The sequence below is a fragment of the Gasterosteus aculeatus genome, chromosome 9, assembly GCF_964276395.1.
Source record: "Gasterosteus aculeatus chromosome 9, fGasAcu3.hap1.1, whole genome shotgun sequence".
NCBI classification, from domain to species: domain Eukaryota; kingdom Metazoa; phylum Chordata; class Actinopteri; order Perciformes; family Gasterosteidae; genus Gasterosteus; species Gasterosteus aculeatus.
In genome coordinates this window covers 2,584,838-2,612,381 of record NC_135696.1, presented here as the reverse complement: position 1 = coordinate 2,612,381, position 27,544 = coordinate 2,584,838, and the positions used below count along the sequence as shown (strand labels likewise).

Genomic DNA, 27,544 nt, shown 5'->3' with positions numbered 1-27,544 from the left:
TCTGTTGGGCCCTCTGCTCTAGAAAGCTGTGGGGAGGGTTCTGGTGGGCTCTCTGCTCCAGAACGATGTGGGGAGTGGTTCTGATGGGCACTCTGCTCTAGAACGATGTGAGGAGGGTTCTGATGGGCACTCTGCTCTAGAACGATGTGAGGAGTGTTCTGATGGGCACTCTGCTCTAGAACGCTGTGGGGAGGGTTCTGATGGGCAATCTGCTCTAGCTAAATACCGTCAGTAGCTATCAGAGCTCCGCGCATGATGACATGATGCACTCACATCATGCCATTCTCTCACTCGTTCTCTAAGAAACGACAATATCTCAAATCTGTCTGATCATATCACCATGATCATAGATTATTGATAAATCACTAAGCCCTACGTGTGTTTTTGTGTATTTCTCATCCAGAACCTCTTCAGAGGATAATGCATTCTCTTCACAATCACACACTATTGCCTCGCCCCCCCCAGGTCTGTCACATCAGACCCGCAGGCAGAGGGAGAGGAGGCAGCACAGCTTTTTTAATCCAACCCAAAACACACAATACGCAGGGACAAGTAAACACACCGCACATTGACATCACATGGATAAGAGGCATACGTCATCAGTCCCCCCCCCACATCTCTAGCTTCTTTTCACAGCAACATGTTGAGGGAGAGAGACACAGAGAAGCAATAACAACAGGTGACTTACCCGACTTCCGCTTGGAGCCATAGTCTCTGAGGGAGAAGCAACACAGGAGAGACATAGTTAGTGACAGCAGTCAGCAACAAAGCTCTCCTGAAGCAACGGCACGCATGCAATTGGCTTTAGCTCACTAACAAATGCTGAGAGAGAGAGGGAGGGGGAAGGATGGAGAAGGAGAGGGAGGGAGGGAGGGAAGGATGGAGAAGGAGAGGGAGGGAGGCTTTGGCCAGCTGCCTGTACTTCCAGCAAACAGGCACAAATTAGTCATGTGACTCCAGAGCGGCACCACCATCCTCTCCCTCCCTCTCCCCTGACGGACAAGAAGATGACCCCTCCCCACATTTGGAAGAATCAGGGGTCTAAATTTAAGATGGCTTGCTTAATAGATTCTAATGGGATTAAGCCACAAGGCTCAGCTACGCGATGAACGTGGGGGGGGGGGGGTGGAGCGGCTCTTGGCAGGGTGGAAATTGAGTTTGAACAAGATAGCGGAGGAGAGATTCTATTTATGGAAACAGAAAGCTGCCAGTCTGTCCACCTACCCCACACGACCTCCGACCCCCCCAGCCCAACCCCCGGCCTCTCTCCCTTGTGCTGCTCGCTGTCCTTCCCAGGTCCTGATCAAAAGCTTCATCGACCCGCAGCACGTCATCCTGCTGCAGTATTGAAGCTGTAACAGCAGAGCAGGGCTGCAGTGAGGCTCCTCCCTCTACCCCCCCCTCGTGGACTGAGTCAGACCAGCAGACCACTCTGGTTTCAGGAGGACTACCCCTGGATTCATCCCTCAGGAGGGTGAACAGGTCCACATCTTGCTGTGGATGTGTATAATTTGAAACCATCTGGGGCCCCCGTGAAATAAGGAGGTCACTCTCATCTGGTAAAGGTGTGACAGAGAGCAGCAGTCACTGCACGAGGGAGATGAGATGCTGCTCTGGGAGCTCACGCTCTAATCAAGCTAATGAAGATGATCCCAAAGAGCCCTGTGTGTTGTTGTGAGTCGCTAAGCCCCCCCTCTCTGCACTCCCCCCCCCCCCCCCCGCCTGTGATGTGTCCGCCTCTTTGTGAGCGGCAGACCAAAGAACGGCGCCTTTGTACCGACGTCTCCGCCGCCATCGCTGCACCGAGAATGCGCTTCATTGTCACCAAAGCGGGACGTGGATAGTGCGGGACTTGACCCCTCTCCTCGTCCCGTCTCACACATGGCCGACACGAGGCCTCTGATAGAATATTCAAGTCGTACACGTCAGAGTTCGCTGAGCCGTGTGTGTGGATGTGTCTCAGTGGAAAGTATGCTGTGGACAGAGCGAGCCCCACACCGGAATGTTTTCCCGTCTCTGTGTTATTAAAAGATGCTGGTGCTTTTCCGGGGAATGTTAGCCGCTGTGTTCACGCTGCCGCGCGCTCAGTAGCCTTCTCTTAGCCGCGCTGTAGCGCTCTCCGCCTCATTCAAACACACCGGCCAACATTTATGGGAAGCTAACATTAGTGTAGTAAAACAAATTCTTCTTTTTATACATTTGATTGCGTCACAGTGGATTCCTCAGCCAGAGGCTTGCGCCTAAAAACCACCTACAGTCATTCATGGCATCCACCAACAATAGTTCACTGATCAATCGATGAGAAACATTTAGGCTATTCATTTTTCACTCTTTATAGAGTTTATTTTAATTGTCTAATTGTTCTTGATCTGACCAGATGATCCGATGATGCCCAGGAGAAATGACTACTGATTAGATCAATAGCATGTGTTCTACTGTTGTTGTGACGAGCAGCTCCAAGCAAAGGCTGGCTTGTGTGTGGTTGTCTTTTGCCGTTAAGTATTCCCCAAAGGCCTGAAAACAACATTCTGCATCAAGCGTAAGGCCACGGACTCAGCCTGGGGAGGCAGCCATTAGATTACACGCCGACACGTTAGCCGAGCGAGCAGCCGGCGGCAAACTGCAGATGCAGTAGCACCGAGATTAGCCACACACAGTACAAAGAGGGATCTTTAGCTTGTTAGCACGGCTACGTCCACTTTACATTGGGGGGGCGGCTGGCTATTTTGGGCTTTGTTTTTTAGAAGTATGGTTTTAGAGACATCTGCAAAGCATTAGGGCACAGGGCAGAGGAGGGGGGGACATAGAGGGAGGGAGGGAGGAGGAAAAGGATTCAAAACAGAACACAGGGTGCGGACGCTCTCCAGTTAGCATTATTGTGAGAGCGTAGGTGTAAAGCAGGGGAAGCCAACGCGGTCTAAAATGTTTAGTTGTGGTTCTTTTTTACTCAAAAGCACTTGCATTCATGTTTGTAGACTTTGAAATTACAATATTTAATATGTTAAAAAGTAACGTTAAAATGTTTTATATATATGTATGAACTCTGATCTGAGTGAAAGTTCAATACTGTACGTACATCAATCCACAAAACCATGGTGGAAAAGCAAAACCTACTATTTCCACATTGGAAATCATTTGCGGGGCACGGCGAGAAGAGAAACACTTCAGTACGTCTCAATAAAGCTACCATGCTAATAACCATGCTAGCTGACAGAAAAGGCCTGTGAGCTGAAAGCAGCCTCGGGCCAAGAGCGCTTTGTCATTTTTCACCAGGCGGGTGATAAACTCACATGAAGCAACTGAAACTTCCTTTAAAGCTGCACATCTTTTAATGAAGAACAAGAAAGCCTTTTCGGACGATGAGGTCATGAAAGAAGAAATGATTATAATGGCTAACAACGCGTTCAAAGACCAGGCGCTATGTGCAAAAGTAACCGGCTTCGATCATGTGATGATGAGATTATATACGGCATCCGCTCTAAAGACAAAGGATTTTCAAGGTGCTATTGGAGGAGCTGTCAGCTGAATATGATGACCACACAGAAATCTGATGGCTGGACGGATTTTGCTGCATTTTTTTGCAGAGCTCGGTGGTCATCCGACTACGAGGGATGTCGACTGTACACGATTGAGTCTGTGTGTGTATATACGACCATAAAGCCATGAATCTGTGTGGGTGTGCGTTTGTGTGTGCGTCCTTGTCATAGCTTCTGGACTTTTCATCCAATCTCCTTCACACTTGCACAGCCGTCTCCCTGAGGGCCTAAGGATGTTGGTACAATTTGGACTTACAACAGCTTATTGGTAGCTGCGGCACACAGGAGCCTCCTCTGCACTGGCATTATGTTGGTCCTTAAGGCTCAACAACATGGGGTTGTTAACTGTGACGAACACCTAAAGGAAAATCCCTAGTTTTGATTAAATAATAGCTTCAACTTATTCCTAATTAGCCCCAAAACACACAGATGTGTCTTCACCCTGTCACCGGGGACAACACTACTTAGGCCCAGAGTTAGACCAATCACAGGAGTTGATGGCTGAACCCAGTCATAATCTGATAATCTTGCAGCATCTCTCTCCTCGAGACACGAGCCAAGGTCGATGCCTATTGTTATTCACGGGCAGGGTGGTGAGGGGCATGATGAATGATGATAACGTCAGCCGTGCCTCATACTACGGTAGCCTATGGGAGGCCAATATTGTCCTTGTGGATGTGATACAGTGTGTGCATATTAATAGAGGCATTTGTCCCTCTTATGCTCTGCAGAGGACAGATCATGCCGTTCAGGCTGATAGTTGTATGATTGCTATACTGTGGCAAGGCCAGAGACGGAGAGAGAGCAGGGAAAGGAAATGCAGCTGAACGAATACGCTGCGTGATTTAAATAGCGTTAAAAGAAAAGAAAAACGCAATGTGTGGCGGCCGGTGTTGAATCTGTGGCGCACCGCCACAAATTAGTCTATGAGTTGGAAACACTGAAGGCCCAGACAGATGAAACGAATCACAGCACACATCGGTGCTAAGTGACTCGCTAGAAATAGAAAATGGGAACGGTGTAGGAAAATACAAAAAGGGGAACGGGAGAGTAGCGTCAAGAGAGAGTCCCTCCAGTAGAAAAAGATCCGAGGCAGGAAGAGGGGGGTCAAAATGGACATATAGAGACGCCCTAGGGAGGCTTGTGAGCGGTGGATGTGCGGGATGCGGAGCAGCGGAGGCGCAGAGGACGCCGTCCTATTGTGAAGCACGCCACCAAGTGGAGAGTCAACGGGAATAGAATCAGAGCTAATGAAGCTCCGCCTTCCTTTCTGCTGAGCAGAGCACAACATATAGACATAAAACTAGTGTTGTGGCCCCCTTGACGCCTCTCCTGACTCCATGAGGGGGCCTAAACCCCCAGGTCAGGAGGACTTCCGTTGGGCACTTCTCATGTGTAGGAAAGCATCCAAAAATGTCAAAAAAGAAATGTCCGGCTCGATTGGAAACATTGGCACAACTCCCTCCATCCTCAAGTGACGAGGAGGACACTTCTCCTCCCCCTGGTCGCTGTCCTTGCCTCGCTCCATTCATCACACCCATGCAGAGTTAAAGCTACTACAGTAGCGAGCGCGGCCCTGACAACACCCTGTGCGAGTGAGTGAGGCTGAGTGCAGCGGTGAGTCAGACACCATCGGGTGGGTGAGTGCATCTGTGTAGGATGATGGCCGTGGAGCACAGACGGGGGGGTGGGGGGGGCTCTGAAACGACCTGAAGCTGCTGGGCACAGACAGCCGCTGGCTCCTGCTGCCCTCTCTGTTTGGCTGCAAAAACAACGATTTTTCAAACATATAATTGTGTACAACTGCTCCGTTTCAGACGGGTCGATACATGCTCACGCCTGAGAGCACATACATGCACACGCACCCACACACACACGTCAGGCTGACCCCCTCCTATCACTCCGACACACTGTGTTTCACCACTAGCCGCACTGCTCGTGCTGCACAGTCTCCAGCGAGTGCTATTGATCCTAATAGTACAGGGAGTGCAGCAGCTTATCCATTAAGGCTGAGTGAGCCTGTCCCCTGTCTCCACCTCGGCAGACAGAGTGGGTTGGACGGAAGACGGGAGGGAGTGCAACAAAGGGCAGAGAAGAGAAATAAGTAAGGGGGAAAACTCAGGAGGTAATTGAGGAAGTAAGGCAGTTTATTTATTGCCGCCGCACGCCAAAGAGTGCTACAAAATAAAACAAAACATGTACAAACTTGGAGCAACATGAAATACATAAACTATTTCAAAAGGTAAGGCTGCACAGCCAGTCTCTTATTTCTAATACTGGACCACTGACACAGGACACTCACTCACACCATGATGGGTTGATATTAGTCGTCAGCATCCTGTGTGTCATCCGGACATTAACTAACCCCACACACTACTCACACACACACACTTCAGTCCCCACCGGTAATCAATGGGCGATGAACGCACTCCCCTGTGGTTCATTTCCATTTAACACATGCATTATGGGTAGGAAATGGCCTTGGCCCAAGGGGAGACCTCTAAAGGTGGCCCCCCTTTAGTGTGACAGAGTGAAGGCCTGCAGGGATTTATAGAAGCTAGCTGGAGAACAGCGGCTTAAGAACTGTTTTGTTCTTGTGTTCAGTCTCTTCAGCCAAGAAGAAACTTCAGTGGAGGTTCAAGTTTGAGCGAATGCACGTCATTGATGATTCACTAAATACGTAGAGTTGCTTTTATAAATACACTGTTCCGTCTCTGCCAAGCATAACAACGGATTGGCGATATATCCTGGGACTGTTTGAATATATAAATGAAAAACATTCATGAAAACAGGTGGCTTGTGTCAAAAGCTACACCGACTCACTGATGCATCAAGACGTCATTTAGGACCTCTGCTTAGAGCGATTTCAGACTTTTCTACACTCCACTGGGGGCGACTCCCCCAGTTGTATGTGTGTGTCTGTACATGAGACATCTATGATAAAATGACTTGATTTATTAGCTAAGGAAACATTGTATTCCAAGTGTTCTCAATGCACCGTGTGAGGACACTTCATCTACGCTCTGTTCTTTGGTTGTGCAGAACAACACCGGCGCACGTCTCCACCAACTGAGGAGGCGCTTCTCAAATACAGCGCATGTAGACATTCAACAACATGAAGAGCTTAATAGTACTTTCTCTTGGGAAGGTCCTCTTTAGACACCCCAGTGTGACAGATAGCAGTTATAAATACACACAGTGAATGAAGCTGATCTACTTCACACCTGGTGGGTGTGTTGCTGGGGACCCACGGAGCCATAAACCAGCACACAGCACTCTGTACACGGGGGGGGGGGGCTTCAGCTCGGCTGTTGATGACGGCACAGTGAAAGTACTGCATTCAAAAGTGTACTTTTGTGATACAGAGGTATTATGAGCACAATGTGGAGCATGCTGGACAGTTTCATCTATTTGAATTGCAGTGGCGGTCTGGAGAGGAGCGTGTGTTCTCTCATTACACCCCCCCAAAGGGGCAATCTCCTGCCTCCTTCACTGGGCTGCAGGTTTTAATGAACTCGGAGGGAGAGAGCTGATTTGGGAATAGACAGAGAGCTGATAAGCTTCTCCATTGCACAATCATACTGTATTTTGGAGACGGGCTGAATTAGTAGTCTGTACTGATAGTGTGTCTCATATTTCCTGGAATCTTCACCATTAAAGAGAAAGAAATCAGTATGCGTTATTGTGTTTCATATGTGCTTTGCATTGCTGCTAGACCCAGTTTATACATTCTGTGGACAGTAATTGGGCCAATTGTATTTTTGAGGATTCATGTTATCGTTGAACAAGCACATTGCTTCAGTCAATCCAAAATGTTAATAAACCTCAAACTTTTAAGGTTTTGGTTTTCCTGGGAAACGAATTGAAAAACAACCAAAATGTCCCGTCTTACTTGTTGTAGAATACTAAACAAATAAAAATTCACAAATAAACATTACTGACATTAAAAATGGATATGCTTGAATCCAATAGGCATTCCAGTTTATTCAGCCTGGAGTTAAAATACACACAGAACGATAGAAAAATGACTCTACTTACTTTACTATAATAATGCACAGTGTGCTGTGTGTTGATATCAGCTCATGGTAACCGCTAATGCCAACGGTCACACCCCACCACCTCATACATAACATTATTATCACCATAAATTCTACATTACATTATTTTGGAAAAGTAGAAGCTAAGTTAGTTATTGTTTTGCTTTGATTGCTACACCCCAGAAGCACATTCTCCTCCACCCGAGGATGAAAGCTGTAACATTCTTCTCCTTCTCCAAACCCATTCCTGAGCCATGTTTTGGGAGCGACAGGTACGACGGCATGCAGCGTGTGCACGTGTGTTTGCGGTGTCTACGTGTACACTATGTGACACTTACTCCACTGGGGGGTTGACGTCCTCAGCCTTTGTATCAAAGAAGCGCAGCACCTCCTCACTCTGAGAGATCTGAGGGGGGAGTCGCACCAGCGCCTAAGGAGAGAGACAGCGGGGATTAAAGACCAGCTGACTGATTAGCCCCGTTGTTGTCTTCATCCACCCCCCCCCGCCCTCAGCAAGCGTCTGACCTGGCTGGTACTGAGACAACTAATGGCGGTTTAGCATCTGAGCAGAAGTGCCTGTCAACGACTTGCAGAGTTGAGGGTTTTGACCAATGAGGGTTAGAAACTGCAGGTCCTGGAACGGAGGTTCCTGTAGCGCCTCCCAGAGGGACGGAGGGCCAACAGGCCGTGGCTGGAGTGAGTGTGTGGTGCCCCTGCGTGTCGGGGAGTGTGGCGCCGTTGATGCGTTGGGAAGGTGTGCTTGGTTAAAAGTCCAACCACCCTGCCTCCTCTGCGTGTCCATTGATGAAGCCACACGCCAATCACACAGAGGCTCACGCCTGACTAGTTATCTATATTCATGATGTGGAAGGAGGAGCTAATGTACGCCAGGGGGAGGCAGGAGGTAATGACATGTGGGGGCATTTGTTCAGCGTAGGCCTTTCATCTATTGCTTTAGTGGGATCCGATCTATATGAAAGCAACAGAGCCTCGTAGCTGTGATTGAAGAGGCCGTATCTCACCGTGCACCACCTGCAATCTGCCTGCAATCTCCAGACAGCAGACCCTCTGAGGACCCTGGGTCATTAATGTTTCTCGCCGCCGTTTGCCTCCTAAACAGGAGGCGGGAAGGTAAACTGCAGTACTGGGCTAAAGAAGCCGCTTGCTACATCATCTGAGAACATTACAGCGCTCTGGGTTATTTGCTCAGCTCAGGTGTTGAGGCTTCATTACCCAAAGGATAAGGATCATTTTAGATGTGGGTATCTTTGCTTTTTACCTACTTTTTTTGCTGATTACTGAGTGGGTGACCTTTCCTAAAGCAGGCCAGCATTAGTAAGTGGAATGAGCTGTCATGCTCCCTCTCCCTGCTGCTAGTGTGGCTCTGTGCCACGGGGGTGGAGAACTACATCTGATCATCTGTCCCCAAGCTGTCCGCACCTCATCGAGATCCAAACTCAGCCTCAGCGAGCGGTCCGGCTGATCGGATCCCAATGTGAGCGGCATCCGATCTCGGACTCGACAGCTTCTGTCTGTCTCGTGTAACGCGCTGACGTGAAGAGATGTTTGCTTAACATCTAGGTCGCTCGCTTCTCTGATTGTGGCACCCATGAATATTAACTAACAGACCGGAGAAATACCCGTCAAGTCCAGCGTCAGAGCCGGTCACACGTGAGATGGCTGAGAATTGCTCAGACAAACGGCTCTTCCCTTTGAGGGAACCTTTCCACGTCCGCTACTGTGGCCGAGGTCTCATGTGTGCCGTGTTTAAAGTATGTGACGCAGCCTTCGACCCCTCAACAGACGGAGTGGGTGGCGGGGGGTCAGGCGGGGAACTGAAGGAGGTTTACAGCGAGGTCTCTTTACCCTGCAGTAGTCGTCAATGAAACGCAGCCGCTTCATGGCCACGTCTCGCACATGACTCCTCCGGAAGAGGATTTTTCCTGCAGGGGAAAGAAAGGGATTCACAATGAGCTGGGAGGAGGACAAGTTAGAAAAGAACAGTGTGATGATGGTAGATGAGGAGTAAGAGGAGAAAACCGCCAACAACGGAAGTGAATCAGTTGATCCTGCTTCATGTAGTACCCCAACCGAGCAACAGATGTCAGGAATGTTCACTGGAGATCCTTCACACATCTTAGTCACTATCAAAACGATTATCCTGCTCGAGATCATGACGAAAACAAATAATGAAATGTCCAATCCAAATAGCAGTTACAGGATTATGTGGTTTAAAAATCTACTTTATAAATTAGCAGAAATGAAGAACTAAAAGAGACCATTTCAGATTAGCATGAACAGATGTTACCTTTTGAGAGTGACAGGGAGAGAGAGCATCTACAGTAGATGCCAGGACCATGTGTCGCCCACGGGGCGTAAACACAGCGTTTAATACAATAAAGGGCACTCAACAGAAAGGAGCATGTCACCCCCTGTTGAATGGACAGAAATGTGCATGAACACACGGGGGGCCACAGACAACCGCCACAAACACCCTCATCGTTCACCGCCATGAGCCGGATGCCAGCCGACGACTTCCACCAGGAGAGAGACAAACACACACACACACACACACCGTGCTAATCGAATGCATCCATAACCTCAGAAACACACACACACAATACCAAGTATCCTTAAAACAAAAGACTGGAAATCATGGACGTACCACCGTGCTGAACACGGCTGAGATTTCAAAGTCACAGAAAGGGCCGAGTCAGCAAACACAGACACACACAAGCAGGCATCAGTAACCAGCTCATATTGACCCCCCACAAGTGCCATCCATACATTATTAATATGGGAGCCTGTTTGGATACCTGGGGCTCTGGAACAGGCTATTACCTGGCAGAAATGGGATGATCCTCTTCTTTGGGTCTTTCTGCCCTCCCTCAATTGGGAACTTGTCAAGAATCTGCATCTGGAAGAACGAGAGGGGAGAGTTTTAATCGTGTGTCTTTCTGTCTAAGTGAGACAATAAGGTGGATATCGATCACATTTCTCATGAATAAATCAGAGAGCTTGTTACACCATTTAGGAGCAGGACAGCAAAGAGTGGTGATCTAGTGGAGTGTTTTGCTCTCAGTGAGGGAGGAACGAGCAGTTTATCAGATGCAGAGCGGAGAGTGCGGGTCGGGATGTCGGGTTTGACCAGGTCCTGGATGTAAGCCGGACCCGATCCATTCACAGCATGGTACGTGAGCACCAATGTTTAGAACTGGGCAGCCACCGGTAGCCAGTGAAGGGAGCGGAGGAGTGGAGGAGTGTGGGAGAATTGACCAGTGGAGCTGCTTGCACTGTGGATAGACCTAATCCCCCACATGGGCAATCATAGCCCGCCAAAGCGTCTTTGGAGGAGCGGAGGCCGGCTCGGGGGGGCTGAGGGGTGCACGGGAGCGCAGATGAATTCATGGAGCACAGCGACACTAACCAATGAGAGGCGTGCTGACAACGGAGCTGGAGGGGTGAGCAGAAGGAAGATGGAGGGAAAGAGGAGAGAGAGAAGGAAGAGACAAAGCAGGCGGAGAGAGATATACAGCGGAGGTCATGGGGGGTAGATGACTGTGTCAGCCATATTGTGTTCACCCCGTCTCACCCTTCAAATGAATCATTCACGAGAGGGATTAGAGAGAGAGAGTAAAAGCAAAGCAGAGGGGAGATGCAGACGTACTGTACAGCAATGCAGCAAACTGTTTCCTGCGAGGGGGGAGGAGAGAGAGGAGACTTCTTTGTGTCTGATGGCAGGAAAAGACCCTCAGGGACTCAGTGGGCAAACAGCCCCGGGGGGCTTAGAGATCACGGTGGCAGTTAAACTATTGATAAAAATAATCCTATAATGCAGAGGTCAACATTTTTCAGGCCAAGGCCCCCCAAACTGATGGCGAGATGCAGCAGGGACCCCCTATTTTACGGAGTTTGGTCCCCCATCTTTTATTTTTGAGCTTCGCGCTCTTTAGACGTGAGCATAAAGGCGATCTGATTGGCTGCTGCCTGTGATGTCGTATTTGCATGGAAGGAGCTGTGAGTGAACCGGTGCCCAGCTTCAGAGAGCTGCTGAGGGACTGAAAGATGACGTCTTCGCCATCAATTTATCAGTCCGCTACAATATGTTGGATTCACGTTAATGTGTATTTAAGGACAATAAATACAATTCTGATTCTGGAGACATTTAAATTTGTGGGAGAAAAAAAATCGTTGCCCCACCTGCAGTACCTCCGAGGACCGCCTGGGGGTCGCGGACCCCCTGTTGACGACCTTTGCTGTAATGTATTCAGGTGATTTAAGTGTTAAAGTAAGGGTTTCGTCCTTATCTTTCGAGCCAAATTGTGTTTTAATTATGAAAGTTAAAATGGTCTTAACGTCATTAAAAGGACGCTAACACCGGTGATCTAGCCGTGCGCTAGTATTGCCCTAACCCGGGCAGACGTACCTTGTCATTGTAAACATTGTTTTTTCGCCAACTAACGTTGGTTAAAGAATCACCATCACTGCTGTCACCATCTCCTGGACCCCAATTGTGGCGTTTGACAATAAGATATCTGGCTTAGTGTGCTTAATGCCTCTCTGTTATCAAAGTATCTTTCCTGTAGTAATTAGACATGGAAACGTTTAGATATATTCATTTGATTTGACAGGCAGATTTGTTGACATGTATGAATTAACATTACTTTAGTTTTCAAGGCAATCAAAGAAAAAAAGAGACTGTAAACAGCGTCTAATTGCGCTTTCCCGTGTTTCGGCAATGCTAGCTTTCGCTACTTGTTGTGGTTGTTATAGCGTGCATGTGTGTGTAGGCTCTGGAGGACTAATGTCCCACTAATATGGAGCCAAATTTAGGTTGAAAGTTTTAAGTATTCAAAATAAAAATAAGTGGACAAAGTTTTTTGGGGGGTTGAATATAAATTTGACCCAGTTCTATCATTTTTAAATAAAATATTTAGTTTCATTCTTTACTTACATCTATTTTTCGATATTGATATACACTGAGGCTTGACATGTCGTCTTTGATCTGCCCACTGAAGTCGGACAAGGAAATTCGCCTTTGCTGACAGATTCCTAAGGATTCCAAAAGGAAGCCCGCTCAGGTGACAGAGCCTCCACGTCTGCTCTTATACATGTACTGGAATATCTGTATGCTATGACAAACAAACAATCCCGGTAGTAATATGCAATATGGGCTGTGGAAAGAGAAAAAAAACCTCATGCCAAACCACAGCTCCACTTCCCAGACTTCTCTGTCTCCTTGGTAACCGCCACAGAGTGTGTGAAGGAGAGTGTGCAGGGACGTGATTGGATGCTGCTGCACAGCTCTGGACCACTGGTGTACATGTTGGAGTCAGGTAAAAGAAGGGAAAAAAGGAAGAGCTTTTTCTCATGACGTAATGTTTCCCCTCCTACTGTAAAGCCTCAGGCACATCCGGGCTTCAAATGACGCCTTTTGCCTTAATAGTGGATTCAAATCTTATGTGACATTGTTCTGGATGAGAGCGCTAAAGGATTTATAAGGAAATGCAAATCCCAAGTAATACAGGACAGAAAATCCCTTTCTTTCTGTTTCTAACTGATACAAAATCGATCTCATTGTCCAACCAACAGGGGGCGTACAGTACATTGATGTAAGGCAAAAAGCCGTATACCGTTTCACATTTTTAAAACTGGCTTCAGAGAATGTTGAGCACTGCTGTATCGGATCTGATTAATCACCAAGTCTTTCAGCATTGGTTTTGGTCACTTTGCTAACTGGCCAAGCCTCCAACACAGTTTGGAGGGAGTCATGTGATATGTGAGTATATACAGAATCATCCATGGACGTATGTTTGCTTCGTTCCAGTTCCAGAAACGCAGGAGAAGCGGAGCCAGAGGAAGACATCACGGTCAGGGTTGGACTAACAGCTCCTTCTTTACACTATATGGGCTAAGAATAGAATAGAAGCTCCGTACAAGGAGCTTTGAGTCAGCTGGCATAAACCTCGTGGGTGGGGGGGGGCACCATGCAATTATTGTGCAGTGGATTGATGCCTCACTTCCTGTTGGGGGCCATGTGGCTGCCAGGGTTTATCCCGGGCTTCACAGTAGTGAACAGAAATAAAGGCATACAACCTCTGGACAACTCATGACTGGCACAGCGAGACAGCCATGTGATCGGCAGTCCATTGCCATGGCGACGTGGTGATAGGGGAAGGCCACAGACAGCCTGCTTGTTCTCTTTGCTGGTCTCAGGGATCGACTGCTCTGCTTGTATCTTGTATGGAAGATGTAAACATATGGCCCTCACTCTTACCTCCCCCCACCCATTGTTGATCTGACCCCCTTTTTACTCTTCAGGAACACAAACTCTTGGGGGAAGATTTTTGCCTTCTTCTGTAGTACAGCTGAAATCCTGAGGAAGCAGGGTGTCAACGAATGGAGCTCATTCTCAACAAGCATTAGCACTCAGTAGCTTTCAGTTTAAGAGAGACAGATATCTAGATGGGCTTGGGGGGGGGGGGTCCTTCTTTGCAGCCACAACACTCACAGTTTTGCCTCTAAATATAAAGTGGCACGTTGGCTCCAGATCTGGACAAATCTCTGTCTTTGGCACATTATATTGGAATGGAACATGATATCCTTCATGCTTCTACACAGTGAATGCATGCGTGGGGGAGGTGTGTGTGGGGGGGCCTGGATGTGTCTAAAGGTCTAAGCTCTGTTACCGGATATGTTATTCCCCATGTGACCTGTTCAGGCTGCCTTCGTTTTCAGTAAGTCAACACAGCCTCTGGGTTAGGGTCTGTGGTACCAGGACCACCAACAACGCTGACATGCACCAACATGCACTAAAAGGCACAGTAGGTCAGAGTTAGAAACTCATGACTAGTGAGCCTGTCGGCTGATGGTTTCTACTGTGCTCACACTGCTGGAGGAGAACCTTTTGGGCGTGGCTGCAATCAGCTGGCATCAGGCCTCCTCACCTGTGGATCATTGGACCCTCGTCAGCGGCAGATGAAAAAAAACGGCTTCCTGTGGTCTCAAAGCTAGATCGTTTGTCCACCAGAGTGGTAGATAAACGCTCGGCTCTTCTCAGTTCTTTCGTACTTTGCTAACGCTGAACCTAACCAGTGGATCTCCAACCAGCACCTTGCAACTGCAGACTAGACAAATGTCCCTATAAAAATATTTTTTCCCACCTATCCTTCCGTCTCGGTGTCTGCATCTGGGTTCCGAATGAACCGACCCGAACACCATCTCGGGAGGGCATGGCTGCCAGTTGCAAGGGGTAGGAGGGGGCCGGGGGGGCACCCCGCTCATGGCAGAATGCAGTTTAGAGTGGATGAGGAACAGGACAATACAATCTGTTCTAACCCTGCTCCCGCCCTGCTGCATGTTCAATGTTTCAATAGCACTCTCAGCCATTTCACTACGACCTGAGAAAGAACAGCATGGACTTCCACAGTAAGTAGGCCAGCCAACACGCGGTGGAGAAGGCGCAGGCAGCGGGGGGATGGGCTCTCACCTGTTCCAGGGTTCAGTGCTAACAGAGCGCCGTAGGAACGGATTTAGCCGAGCTGACGGTCTCAAGAGTTTCAATGCTGACAGCCGGGACAAACCTGAGGCAGAGTGGCTAAACCCCATTCTCTCCCTGGGGGGGGGATTGTGTGTGTGTCGCATTGGCAAAGAGAGAAGTGAGGTTACCACGAGTGGGTAAACTGAAGTAAAGGATGGTGGGGGGGGGCAGAGAAAAGAAGTTACGTTTAAACCTTTCTAACTGTGCCAGTAGAATAATAACAGAAAATGAATTCATGAATAATTGATACAGTTTGCCCATAGCGACTTTTTGCAGTTTACTTTAATTAGCTACCTCTGACTTTACTGTAGAGCGTAATCTGTCCGTCAGATGGCATCATGTGATGGAAACACCGACCAACTGGTAAAGCAACTGGCACAAACAAATGTAACACATGGTGGGGGAATTGTGGGAATGAGGTGTGCGATGGATGGGTGTGTGTGTGTGTGAGACCAGTGGACGCAGAGGACAGACAGGCACCTTCTCTCGCTCTCCCTGTCCCATCCTGTCTGCCGTTTACCCTCTCACTGTTCATTAACCTGCAGGCGGGGGGGGGGGGGATTGGCAGTCGCTCCAGATACTGTAGATAAGCAGAAGCGGCCTGTGTGGATTGTGCTGATCAGCTGTAAACGTGGGAGGATTTTGTCTCTACATGTGTGGAACGTCAAACGAGGTTCATTGAGCTCACATGTGTTCACAGAGCATTACTACTACACATTATTGTACTCAATGACACGATGCTAGAAAGAAACCTGTTTGGGATACGAGAGTCCCTGTGGAGCTGCTGACCACTAGCGAGGCCCAACAAAGGCTGAGCACAAGAAGACAACCCGCATGGATATCGTGTTCGTGGTTCTACAGTAACTAGATGTTAATGTGTGACGTATGAACGTATCACTGTTGATACAGCACCCACAGGCGAATGGATTAGATCTACAGGAGGGAATGTTACATAAAAAGAACCTGTTCATCTCCACTCCTACCTGTGTGAACTCATTCCACAGAGGTTCACATTCCTTTTCATCACATGTCCTTGTGAGTTGTCCTTCAGCTGTTCGACAGTGGTCGAACAGTCAGACGTGCTCTCTGTGAGCGAGAGGGACATTGAAATAAGAATGAACAAGGGCAGCGGAGGCAAAGCTGGAGAGGTGATCGTGTAAGAGGAGACCTTAATCATCCTCTGTCCTCCCCCCATCCCCTTCCGTTGGAGACCAGTCCAGACGGACAAGAGACATGGACGTTTGTCAGCTGACGCATACGTCTGCCGAGTAAATACAGGAATCAATCCACTGTGGTCCAATATGGTAACCGACATCGTCAGTCAGAGCGGATGGAGAGAGGAAGGAAGCACCGCTGTGGCGTCTATCAACTATCAATCAATGCTGATGTCTTAACCCCTCCTTCTCAATCTCAGGTGAACCAGACTGCAGCATTATATCATATCGTATCATATACAATTGCATCTTTCTTTAAAATGTTATTCAAATCTTCCCATTGAAGTTTGTTTCAATGTTTCAACTACATACCGTCCTTTGGTGTGTCTTACATCAAACCAAAGTTCTGTCCGTCTCACTCTTCCCCACTGTGTCCCCGTCCCAGTCACACAGATCACTTTTCGGATCTAAAGAATTGTCCCACAAACAGCTGAATGTGCTCAATTTTCCCAAATTCAGCCTCCGCTGTGGGAAACACTGCATACTTTACACCCCTCTGCTCCCTGCCCAGCAAGGACCCGATCGTAGCCGTCCGCTTGAGTGCCCGATTGTAACCCACCAGAAGAGCCCTTGTATGGCTTCTCCTTCCTCTGCATCCCACAAGGGGCTTAAAGTGGGTTTTCTGCTCCTCTCTTTCTGGCACACAGAAATGAAATACAATCAGTCCTTCATCCCGGACCTGAAACAATGGGCTCCCTCATTCAGTTGAGTTACAGTATGAGCACCTCAAGGACAAGGAGACGCTAGCTAGCTATTCATCAAACGCATCCTGAAGGGTGGCACAGCGATGGCGCTTTGTGGTGTAGACATAAGTTTCCTTCAAGCGGCCTACTTAGAGCTCCAAGCGCTTTGAGCGCAGCTTCTGTATAATTGTGGGAGCTGAAAATAAGATGATGTGTGCCCGCAGCGTGCTGCTAGCATCCATCAAGCTATTTGTAGAAGGACTGAATATCAACCTTGAGGGCCGACTCTAGAAAGAAACCAAGCTAATAAGTATATCCGAGTGGTTCGGGTGCGCCTATACTTTGTGTAGATAACAAAAGAGCTCCAGTTCTGCGCCGAACCGGCCGCAACTTTATTTCTATTTTCTTTTCCCCCAACAGCCCCAGTTCAACAACACACCAACTTCCTCTCCCCCTTCACAACAAAAGCCTCCACACCGGAACCCCTGTGCAACAATAGCTTACATAAGCTTACTCTAAAACGTGGAAAAAGAGGCACCAGGGAAGGCTTGGAGAAAGCCGCCTGTGGACAGAATACAAAACAATGGCCCCTGTCAAAAAGCTAGGAGAGTTAACCCGTTCATTTATCGAAGTGTCCGTCCTGGGTTCAGCTTTGGGTTCGGCATTGGCTCCGGATGGGCGTCGTCACGCGTCTCAACCAATGAGAGCATTTGGGGGTGGGTTTAAGATTACTGCAGCACTCACAGAAAAAGGACTGCAGTTGGAGAAAGCGAACTCCCACGTGGACAATTTCATTTTAAATGTCTCCCAGACGCAATCAAATGTATTAATAACATGCATTACAGTTTTATTTAATCCAGTTTAAGATTTTCATGAAATGCTACAGGTACTCTGCAAAGGACATACTGCTGTTAAAAAGCACAAGCAAAGGCCTACAGTGTTCTGGATGTGTGACTACAAGCCTCCACTCGTTGCCTGCTACTTTCCCTTAACAGAATAAAAGTGCATGCACAAATGTATCCTTACGATTCGGTTGCAAACATGCCGCAGTAATGTACCCATTCCATCAGCAGGAAATGACCACTAAACAGCACTGATATCATGCCGACCTAAACACTTTCTCAAGCTCGCTGGCTTTACTCTGGCAGAGACGCATTGGAAAGGCTTTTATCTTCATCTTCAAAGCTAAATAAAGTGAGTCTGAGCATCACCTGACTGTTTCCAGGCAGACCGCCTTCCAGTTGTTACTAGGAAAGTGATCCATGGTTTCAAACGGGTCTATCAAAGGCATGGAAAGGTTCAAAAGGCCGGCAGAGAGCTCGTCAGTCAGCTGCCTACCTGCGTCACAGTGCAAATGGCAAGGTGTGATCTCCAGCTGGTAACTCCCCCCAGTGTGCAGCCCAGGACCCTTACACTAGGACACATCTGTCTAACTTATTACAGTGCTTCCCAAAATGGGGTCGTGGAGGAACTACAGCCAGGCTCGACATAAAATGTTTGAGAACCACTGGCGTAATTGATGGCCCGAACCAGATTGGCTGACCTTTGGCCCATCAGACAAAGATAACCAGAGCAGTCCCGCCACTGTTGACAGCCAGGCATGAAGTATTCATTAGTTCATTAGTTTCCTCTAGGAGGACCCGGAGGAAGACACACCTCCAGTCCCCTCGGCTACATCTCACACACAGCGCACGTCCACCCGGATGCCTGGCCAATAAAATCGGGTCATTATCCGGTCTACCGTTTTTTCGTATCCCATGTGACCAGCCATCGGGTTATAGTGAGCCACCTGGAAGATCATTTCCGGGCGGCTTTTCGGCACCGGCAACTGAGTGTTTTCATGCCCCCTAGTCAGAGTGTCACGACTCACTCTATACAGTCTGTCCTTAATAAATGAAAAGTGCAGAAATGACTGCGCTGCGTCAGGGCGCACCAGGTGACCATCAATACGTATCACTTGGTCGTAGGCTGAGCGTAGGGTATCGTAACGAGACTGTTCGAGTGGAAAATCTTCCATGGAGCGAAACTCAGGAGCCGGCGGAGTCTCTACGGGAGGCTCCGCGGGTTCCCCCTCCCCGTCTGCAGTGTCGGACGACCCCGCGTCACCGCTGAGCACAGCACACATATCGCATAACCCTGTCGGTTGTGAACGCACCCCTGCAGCCCCTCCCCCATTAGCTTATCAAACCCCGGCCAATCTGTACCCAAAATGACGGGGTGCGTCAGGCGGTAGCTAACCGCGACCTTCATTCTATGCTTTTTCCCCGCATATCTAATTTCCACCGATACCACAGGATACTCGTGAACATCCCCATGCACACACCGTATTCTCACCCGGTCTGCCTCCACCAATGCCCCCTGCCGAACCAGGCTTTGGCGAATCATAGACTGCGTATAGCCCGAATCCACCATCGCCTGGCGTGTACCCCCCTGGATTCTTACCGGAAACACGGTACGTCGCTCCCGGACTGGGGGAGGGTGCCGGCCACTCGGATCACCTGTCCCACCTCCATCAGCGGGCACTCTCTCCGGAGGTGACCGAGCCGCCCGCACCTCCAACACTCCTGCCCCGGCGCTTGAGAACCTCTCTGTGAGTTGGGAAGGGTGCCTGGGTTCCCCGGGGCCAGTGGGTCGCGGACTGGGGAAAAAGGTGCCTGCCGCGGAGCCAGTCTGGGTTGCTCCTCCGTCCGCGGCAGCCTCCCTCCCCGCGGCGCAGCTCCTGGTCAGGTTGACACCGGCGAACTCTCCCGGTCCCTCTGCCCGCTGGGATGCCCCGCCAGATGGTCCTCCGCCAGGGTAATGGCCACCTCCAGGGTCGTCGGACGGTGGCACCGGACCCACGCCGCCGTCCGGGCCGGGAGCCCCTCCGCGAACTGCTCCAGCACCACCCGCATCATCACCCCTTGGACCCCTCCAGCGCCGTCCGGCTGCAGCCACCTCGTGGCGCCGTATTTCAGCCGCTGGCCGAACGCGAACGAGCGGTCCCGCGGCCCCAGCCTGGCCTCCCGGAACCGCCGGCGGTGGTCCTCCGGCGACAGCCCCAGCCTGTCCGTCACGGCCTTTTTGACATTGTCGTTATCGCGCGCGCCGCCAGTGGCAGCCCCATGGCTGCGGTCTGCGCCTCCCCAGCCAGGAGAGGCAAAAGCCGGACCGACCACCCCCCCGCCGACCAACCGTAGGCCTCCGCCGTCGCCTCGAAGGCCTCCAGGAACGCCTGGACGTCGTCGCCCCCCGCCATTCGGTGGAGCGTGAGACCGGCGAACCCCGCGGGCTCCTGCGCTGGTGATGCAGCCGCAGTCCGCACCGCCAGCTGCTCCAGCACCTGAGCCTGTCTCCCCACCTATAGCTGGAGCGCCGCCAGGAACAGCCGGTTGGCCTCTGTCTGCTACCGTTGGATGGCTGCCAGTTCCCTGATCATGTGGCCGAGCAGCACAAACGGCTGGGCCGGTATCCCCTGCTGGTGGTTGCCATCGGTCAGTTCCATGATGACGAAATGACGAGGATACAGCGTACTGGTTTAGCAACAGTCTTTATTGAACCGTTTTTGGACAGCACACACGATTGGCTCCAGCTCCTTCGCCAGCCTTTCTCGCTGTCGCCGGATCTCTCCTACTTAAAGGTAGAAGACCCACACTGATCTCAGCTGAGGCCAATTATGCCTCCCCCGGCATCGTTCCCGGAACCACTCCCTTCTCCGTCCCCTCTGCGGGTGAGACAAACCACGCCCGCCACCACAGCCACCATTAAGAGGGGAGGCAAACACTACCTCTGCCTCAATGTAGGGAGCTGAAAATGGAAGATTCTATAGCTAAGCTAGCGTAGCTATATGCTAAGTTTAATAATGGATTAAAAATCGATATGCTCAGTTGTATGAATGAATGTATGAATGAATGTTTGCTGATAACACACGCCCTCCGATAATTAACACCGTTACAATCAAACATTTCTCAAAACTGGACTTTCAATCCAAACGTGAAGTGATCAAATGTATGCTTCAAACGAAGGGACAGAAGATAACTTGATCGACTACACACAATAAAGGCAAATTGCTTCACACAGTGAGTGGTTGTGATCACTTTTGAGGAGTTTACCTTGGACAGAAAGAGATGAAGCGCCGACGTTAGCTGAGCTGCTGCATGCATCGAACACATGACATTCCTGTAATTTAATTCCATGCTGTGTGTTCAAATGCTTATTCATATTTGTTGTATTTCCTCCCTTCGACGAAACACACTTTTTACACAGGTTACAAGTGGCGTAGGTGTCATTTTGTCGTGTGAAAATAGAGACAAACTTTAGGACGCTTCTGCCTAGTTGCCATGTTTGCTGCAGTCTGAAGAAACTAAAAAAAGTTTGCGCATGCGCAACGCCACAGAGGACCGTTAGCAGAACCGTTAAAGAATTTGGCTGACGATTCCAAACAATCGGGTCACTAGGAACCGGTTCTAAAAAAACGGTTCTCGATTCCCATCCCTACTCCCTTTACCCTGTTTATTATTCCACCTCCATATTTTATTCCACGTTGGGGACAGGTTGTTCTCCACCTCACACTGGTTATCAATGGGAGCTTTCAGAAAGGGCCTTTCCTCCGCTGATTGGCACATCATTTCCTTCTGGACGTGCACACTGTGGCCATTGAGATGTGGCCCCCGGTTACTCTCTCACAGCAATCCTTTTATATTTACTGGTGACCCGGAGACCTCTGGTCCAACACACATGTGGTATCAGCTTGCAGTGGGCCGACGGGGGCAAGGTGCAATGAAAGCACACAAACATTTTCTCAGCACGGAGAGGTCCATCTGAGAGATACAAGGCGGCTTTTTCACTGCAACTCGTTCAGAGTTCCAAAATAAACTTGACCCTTTTAAACACCAAGTGAAGAGAACAGGAAAATACTTTATTTCAAGAGGCCACCAATCAGAGCAGCCTGCACTGGAGAATCTAGCAGCGGCCCACTATAATTGTACATTAAGTTGACTTCCATGTGGATTTGTGCTTTGTACTATTAAAAAAGGAGCCTGTCAGCTCCCTGACGTTTTGAGGCTACGGCAGAGATTAGATGAGAGAGGAAGAGGAGACAGAGAAGTGCTGCGTTGCTGCTTCTGTACGAGGCGTCTCCCCTGCTCCCCCCACCAATTACTAACACTCACATGGATTCACTGGGGCGACCAGGTGTGGAGGACACATTAATCTATACAAAACAATGCTCTCAGGGTGGACATGCTCAAAATACCCCGGGCCAATGGAGTGATCGCAAGTACATGCAAGGAGGGGGATTACCTGGAGGTCAAAGAATTTGCTGTATCTTCTGTAGATGATGTGGGAGGTGTTGTCCGAGTAGGTGACATTGATGAGGTACACCTGCCAAGAGAAGAAGAACAAAGTTTAAACCTGTCTTGGTAAATGGTCTTTCATAGTCTTCCTTCCACTCGAAGGTCTTTGACCCGGACACCTGTCAATGATGACACACACGATGATGTCATCATTCACCTGTTCACACCCATCCATCCATTGATGACAGGAGCTACCACACACAAAACCACCTGCCCATCAGTAACTAGCATTCACACACCGTGGTTGCAGCTATGCAGCCACATCGACGTGGACACTAGCGGAGCCGATCCTGTGATGGAGGGGCGACACCGCTCTCCAATGAGCCACAGTTGCCCTCTTGACATTTGTGACCGTTGTGTTTGTGCGGCCATCAGTGCAAAAAACCCAAAGAGGAAAGAAGGTTTGTCCTTTTTCTCGGTAAGTGACAAAACGATTAGCGGATTCCTCTGTGGATGGATCGTTATCGGATAAACGTGTGTCTGAAGCTGCGAAATGCTCCTAGGGCCCAACAGCACCTCCCCCACCACAAAGGTTCAATGACACCCGCTCATAAATGTGATGGACGGATCAGCACACTGACCCGTTGGCCTTCACCCTTGACTGCAGCGACAATCCATCAAGAGGAAGGGAGCGAGCCCCGAGAAGAGGCCAATGTTTCTTAGTCATTACCAGCTGATATGCATTAAAGGGCCCCCAAGTGGATGAGCTGCTCCATTAGATTAGCCTGCCAATTTGTGAAGGGTGAATGACGGTGAGTTAACAGAGCACGCACCCAGAATGTGATCTAAAGCGGCTATTGATACGCTCTCGTGGATGTAGATGGATGTAGAGGGATGTAGAGGGCTGGAGATTTCTCCAGGTACTTCACTGGCTCCATTGCTAATCATCGTGGATGCTAATCTTTGCGTGAGCACATTGTCAGGTGCGATGCCTGACAACGAGAGGCCTCAGACACTGAAGCTGCTGTGTCTCCGCTAAGGACGGGCTCACGGGAGCCCGTTTCCATCGTTGCCAAAGCATTCACGCGGCTTTCAGATATTTTGCACTTCAAAGCTGTTAAATATCTGGAGTGTAATCACGGTGCATCTAAAATAACCATTATAAAGGGATTGACGATAAATCAAGACCGTGTCACTCAGCCGAATCATTGCAGCTAAGCGGACGCAGAAACAGCGCAAATAGAAATCCACTTGGCGTCAAGGCTGCATGAACGCGGGGGTCCAGCATTCAGATGAAATAAAGTCAATGGGTGTCCCTGCTGAGGCGTTGCTGCTCCACACTCCAGCAGGCTCCATCTCGGACTGGTCATACACCCCCCCGACCCCGAGATACAATGACATGTGTTGCAGACAGTAAATTGTAACAGGGCAGTAACTGTTCATTTGTCTATGACCAGATTCCTGGAGCTAACCAGCTAATATACTGCGCTAGTACAGAGCTGCGAGCATTGTGGTGAGCACTGGTCCAAATATACCTTTAATGACTTATTGGCTTAACATCTGTGGTCGGGTGGTCAAATATCCACAGCAGGTCAGCCTGTCTATGTGGAGCAGCCTCTGACTCAGCGCTTCACAAACCTTTTCTGTCACAACCCGCTTTGGAGGAAGGAAAATGTTCACGCCCCACCGCCAAAATTGTACATGTTGAATTTTTCTCCAACATGTTCCAAGCACTGTCCTCACCAAATGAGATGTGATTGTAGAAACTTGTTTCTGTCAAAACATGTTAAGTTAAATGTTAATATCATCTCTGCTTCCATTCTCCTGATTTCATGTGGTTTTTATGTTCCATCTTTAGTCATTTCTTTGAGTAAATGTGATATTCTAGTTTGAACACACATGTGATGTCCTCTTTGTGTACCTTCTTGGACATCTCCATGCCTCCACACGTCACATTGCTATGAGTTATGGGCAACAGCACAGCCCTGATCCTCTGCGTGCATCACAGGCGCTGAGTATGGGGATTGGGACCTAATGTACAAACTCCCATAATGCCTGAAGGCAATCCTTCATGTGTGAAGCCATGTGGTAAGATGTGAACTCTGTGAACTGATCCAAACCCCAAGAGCAGATGGGTAAGTGATGGAGGCTGCAGTTTAGAACCCAACCAACAAACATCCATGGTCTGCTTGTGCTGAAAAGATCAAGCTTAGACCTAAAGCCCCTTGCCCGTCTCTAAATAGACTCACTCCTCAACACTCCCAGTGAAGTAGAACAGTCTGAGCTGCTGCACCTCTCCATGCAGTGAGCATCCGCTCATCTAATCCTACTTCATTCTGTAAACTGACTTCATTCTGCATACAGACTAGATTCTGCATACAGACTCTTCTGCATACAGACTTTATTCTGCATACAGACTAGATTCTGCATACAGACTCTTCTGCATACAGACTTTATTCTGCATACAGACTAGATTCTGCATAGACTCTTCTGCATACAGACTATATTCTGCATACAGACTAGATTCTGCATACAGACTATATTCTGCATGCAGAATCTAGTCTGTATGCAGAATATAGTCTGCATACAGACTATATTCTGCATGCAGACTATATTCTGCATGCAGAATCTAGTCTGTATGCAGAATATAGTCTGCATACAGACTATATTCTGCATGCAGACTCTTCTGCATACAGACTTTATTCTGCATACAGACTTTATTCTGCATACAGACTAGATTCTGCATACAGACTCTTCTGCATACTGACTTCATTCTGCATAGACTCTTCTGCATACAGACTTTATTCTGCATACAGACTCTTCTGCATACAGACTCTATTCTGCATACAGACTCTTCTGCATACAGACTTTATTCTGCATACTACACGGTGGCTGCTTGGCCTTCATGTCTCTCATGCAGCCCACGCTCTGACTCAGAGTTCCAGTACAGCCAGTTGTGAGTTTCAGTGTGCAGTATTATATAAACAAGCAACGAATGCTTTATAACACACTGAAGTAATTGTATTAAAGCTATAGACTATAAGTGTATCGTATTGATGAACACACTTCACATCATTACAAGTGTGTCACTACACTTGTACACTACTACGTGAGCTTTCTCTGTGGACAACACGTGAGCAGCTTACTCTGCGAACCAGGAGGAGGCAGGAGCAGAAGGCCCGGCGAAGAGTGTGAGTAGGCTGTACTATTACTACTCACGTTTCACCGACCGCTTGGTCACAAACCAGTATGGAGGTCCCCGACGTGTCAAAACGCCATGTTCTTCTTCTAACTTTGTTCAAGAAGAGGAGTCAAAAAAAACATGAACAGGGAAACACAGGGGAGGGGGAACTAAACGCGGCTAAGAAGGCTTGGGGGCCTCCAACGTCCCAGATAGGAAGAAAGGCCCTCGTACGCCCGTTATTCCCGCGGAGGAAGAGGGACTTGAAAACAAAAGCTTGATTCAATCTCAGAAGCAAAGACACAAACATGAATTGTTGTGACGGAACAAATAGGACCTCTGATTATTTCATCATGTTCTCATGAATCAGGCTATGAATATACAAGCTGAGTTTACAGCTTAGACCCCCCCCTCGTACCCCTTTGACAGAATAACCATTTCTCTATTAACTTCAGCTCATTCAATGATACCGAGAGAGAAAAATAACTTACAGTTTCGGGGGGAAAGTCGGGACGCAGTCTGCCCGTTGTGAAGTGAAGAAGGCAGCAGAGTGCCGGGAAGGTGGAGCAGGCCACGGAGCGCTGTGAGCCCCGCCTAAACCACAGGACTCCCACTTAGCTATGAGCCACACTCACAACACACTTACAGGGCATGGAAGCGCACATGCTCCTCTTACATGGGAGTTAAGTCTTTCCATATGGAACCACAGGCTAAATATACTCACTCGTCCAATACGTCTCCACGTCAACCAATGACCTTTAATAAATTCTCCCAGAGGTTTCTCAGCAGGGCCATCAAGAACGTCCCCAAGAGGGAAATGGACTGTGGGACAGTCCCGGCCATGAGTCCCTCAGGAAGCCCACTGGGGGTTTGTACTCTGAGAAACTGCCTTTGTGGTGGACACAGGAAGTGACACGTCCTGTGCACCTCGATACCATTCTGACCGGTTCAGATTAAAGACAGAAAAGGAAGGCGTTCACACTCAGCTTATGAGGGAGGAGAACGCCAGGACGCTAGTGTTTAAAGACACGTGACTTCCAAAGCCACATGAGACATCTCCAGTGAGGGCCACGCTGAGACCAGATGACTGGAGGCCAGAGACGTCCAGGTCTTGGTGCACTTATCTAAAGATCTAAAGAGTCACACAAAAGCACCACTTGAAACCGCGTGTGGAGCAGAAATGTGCCCAATAGTTTCAGAAATAAGTCTCTTGTCATGTCTAACTTTGGACCACTTGTATTGTAATGTAATGTTGATGATTTATTATTTTGATTATACATCAAATGAATGAATGAACGAATGAATTTATAGACAGGAAAGCAACGCTATAGTCGTGTCTCATTTTATTGCCTTTTAAGTGTCCAGAAATGTGGGACGGGTCCTCCAGCACGTTCATGTCCCCAGAAAGCAGAGCCAGTGCACTTCTGAGCGTCTTCTGAGCGACGCCCGGACCATAAGTCAAGCTGTTGAGGAGAGAGCCCCGCGGGCCGCGATGAAGCACCGGGCCGCGTGCTTTTCACCCCGAGCGCCGGAGACGCCTCGCTGAGGGAATCGCTCCTTCGCGCTCGTGAGACGATCCATAATCACAAACAACATCTGGCACTGGAGCCATGAAAACAACATGTACTCGGCATGTAACGGCGGTTCACACTCAGTCAGTATCGGGTCAGAGTGACGGCTCTGCAAACCAGACCCTGGCTGACACACACACACACACACACACACACGGACACATGCACACGCACACATGCACAGCCCTTTAGCGCACTCTGCCAAACAGTCGCTGGCCTCATAAACCTCGGCACACATCAGCCTCCTGGTTAGGGGGGGGGGCATCGGACACCGGGGAGCCTTTCCCTCTTTGTTTGATGGCCAAATACATACTTTGAGTTGGGAACAGCTCTCTGAAGACGTTTTTTTACGGTGCCCAATAACAACAGGGGCTCAGGCACTTGTAGGGAAACCGGAGCGGTAAACACGGCCGTGCCCCCCCGCCCTCCCCCACGTCCCGATGACATGAAGCCCCTTGTCTCCTAAGACGAGCATGTCCAGCTGGTTTCACAACCATCACCAACACCCG

The 27,544-nt window shown here is 49.1% G+C and overlaps 1 protein-coding gene across 5 annotated transcripts in view; it reads right to left on the bottom strand.

Moving 5' to 3' along the window:
* The window catches only part of sh3pxd2aa (SH3 and PX domains 2Aa), a 59,529-nt gene that overhangs the window by 29,134 nt on the left and 2,851 nt on the right, over window positions 1-27,544 (bottom strand). For 4 of the 5 annotated variants that reach the window (XM_040186811.2, XM_078080130.1, XM_078080131.1 and 1 more), the window contains exons 2-6: window positions 22,291-22,371; window positions 10,415-10,490; window positions 9,440-9,516; window positions 7,912-8,003; window positions 689-714 (exon numbers count right to left, since the gene is read on the bottom strand). In XM_040186811.2, the coding sequence (XP_040042745.2) occupies window positions 689-714; window positions 7,912-8,003; window positions 9,440-9,516; window positions 10,415-10,490; window positions 22,291-22,371 (352 nt within the window). Of the gene's footprint in view, window positions 1-688; window positions 715-7,911; window positions 8,004-9,439; window positions 9,517-10,414; window positions 10,491-22,290; window positions 22,372-25,955; window positions 26,065-27,544 lie in introns of those variants that run through there. The other variant, XM_078080133.1, reaches the window with a different exon arrangement.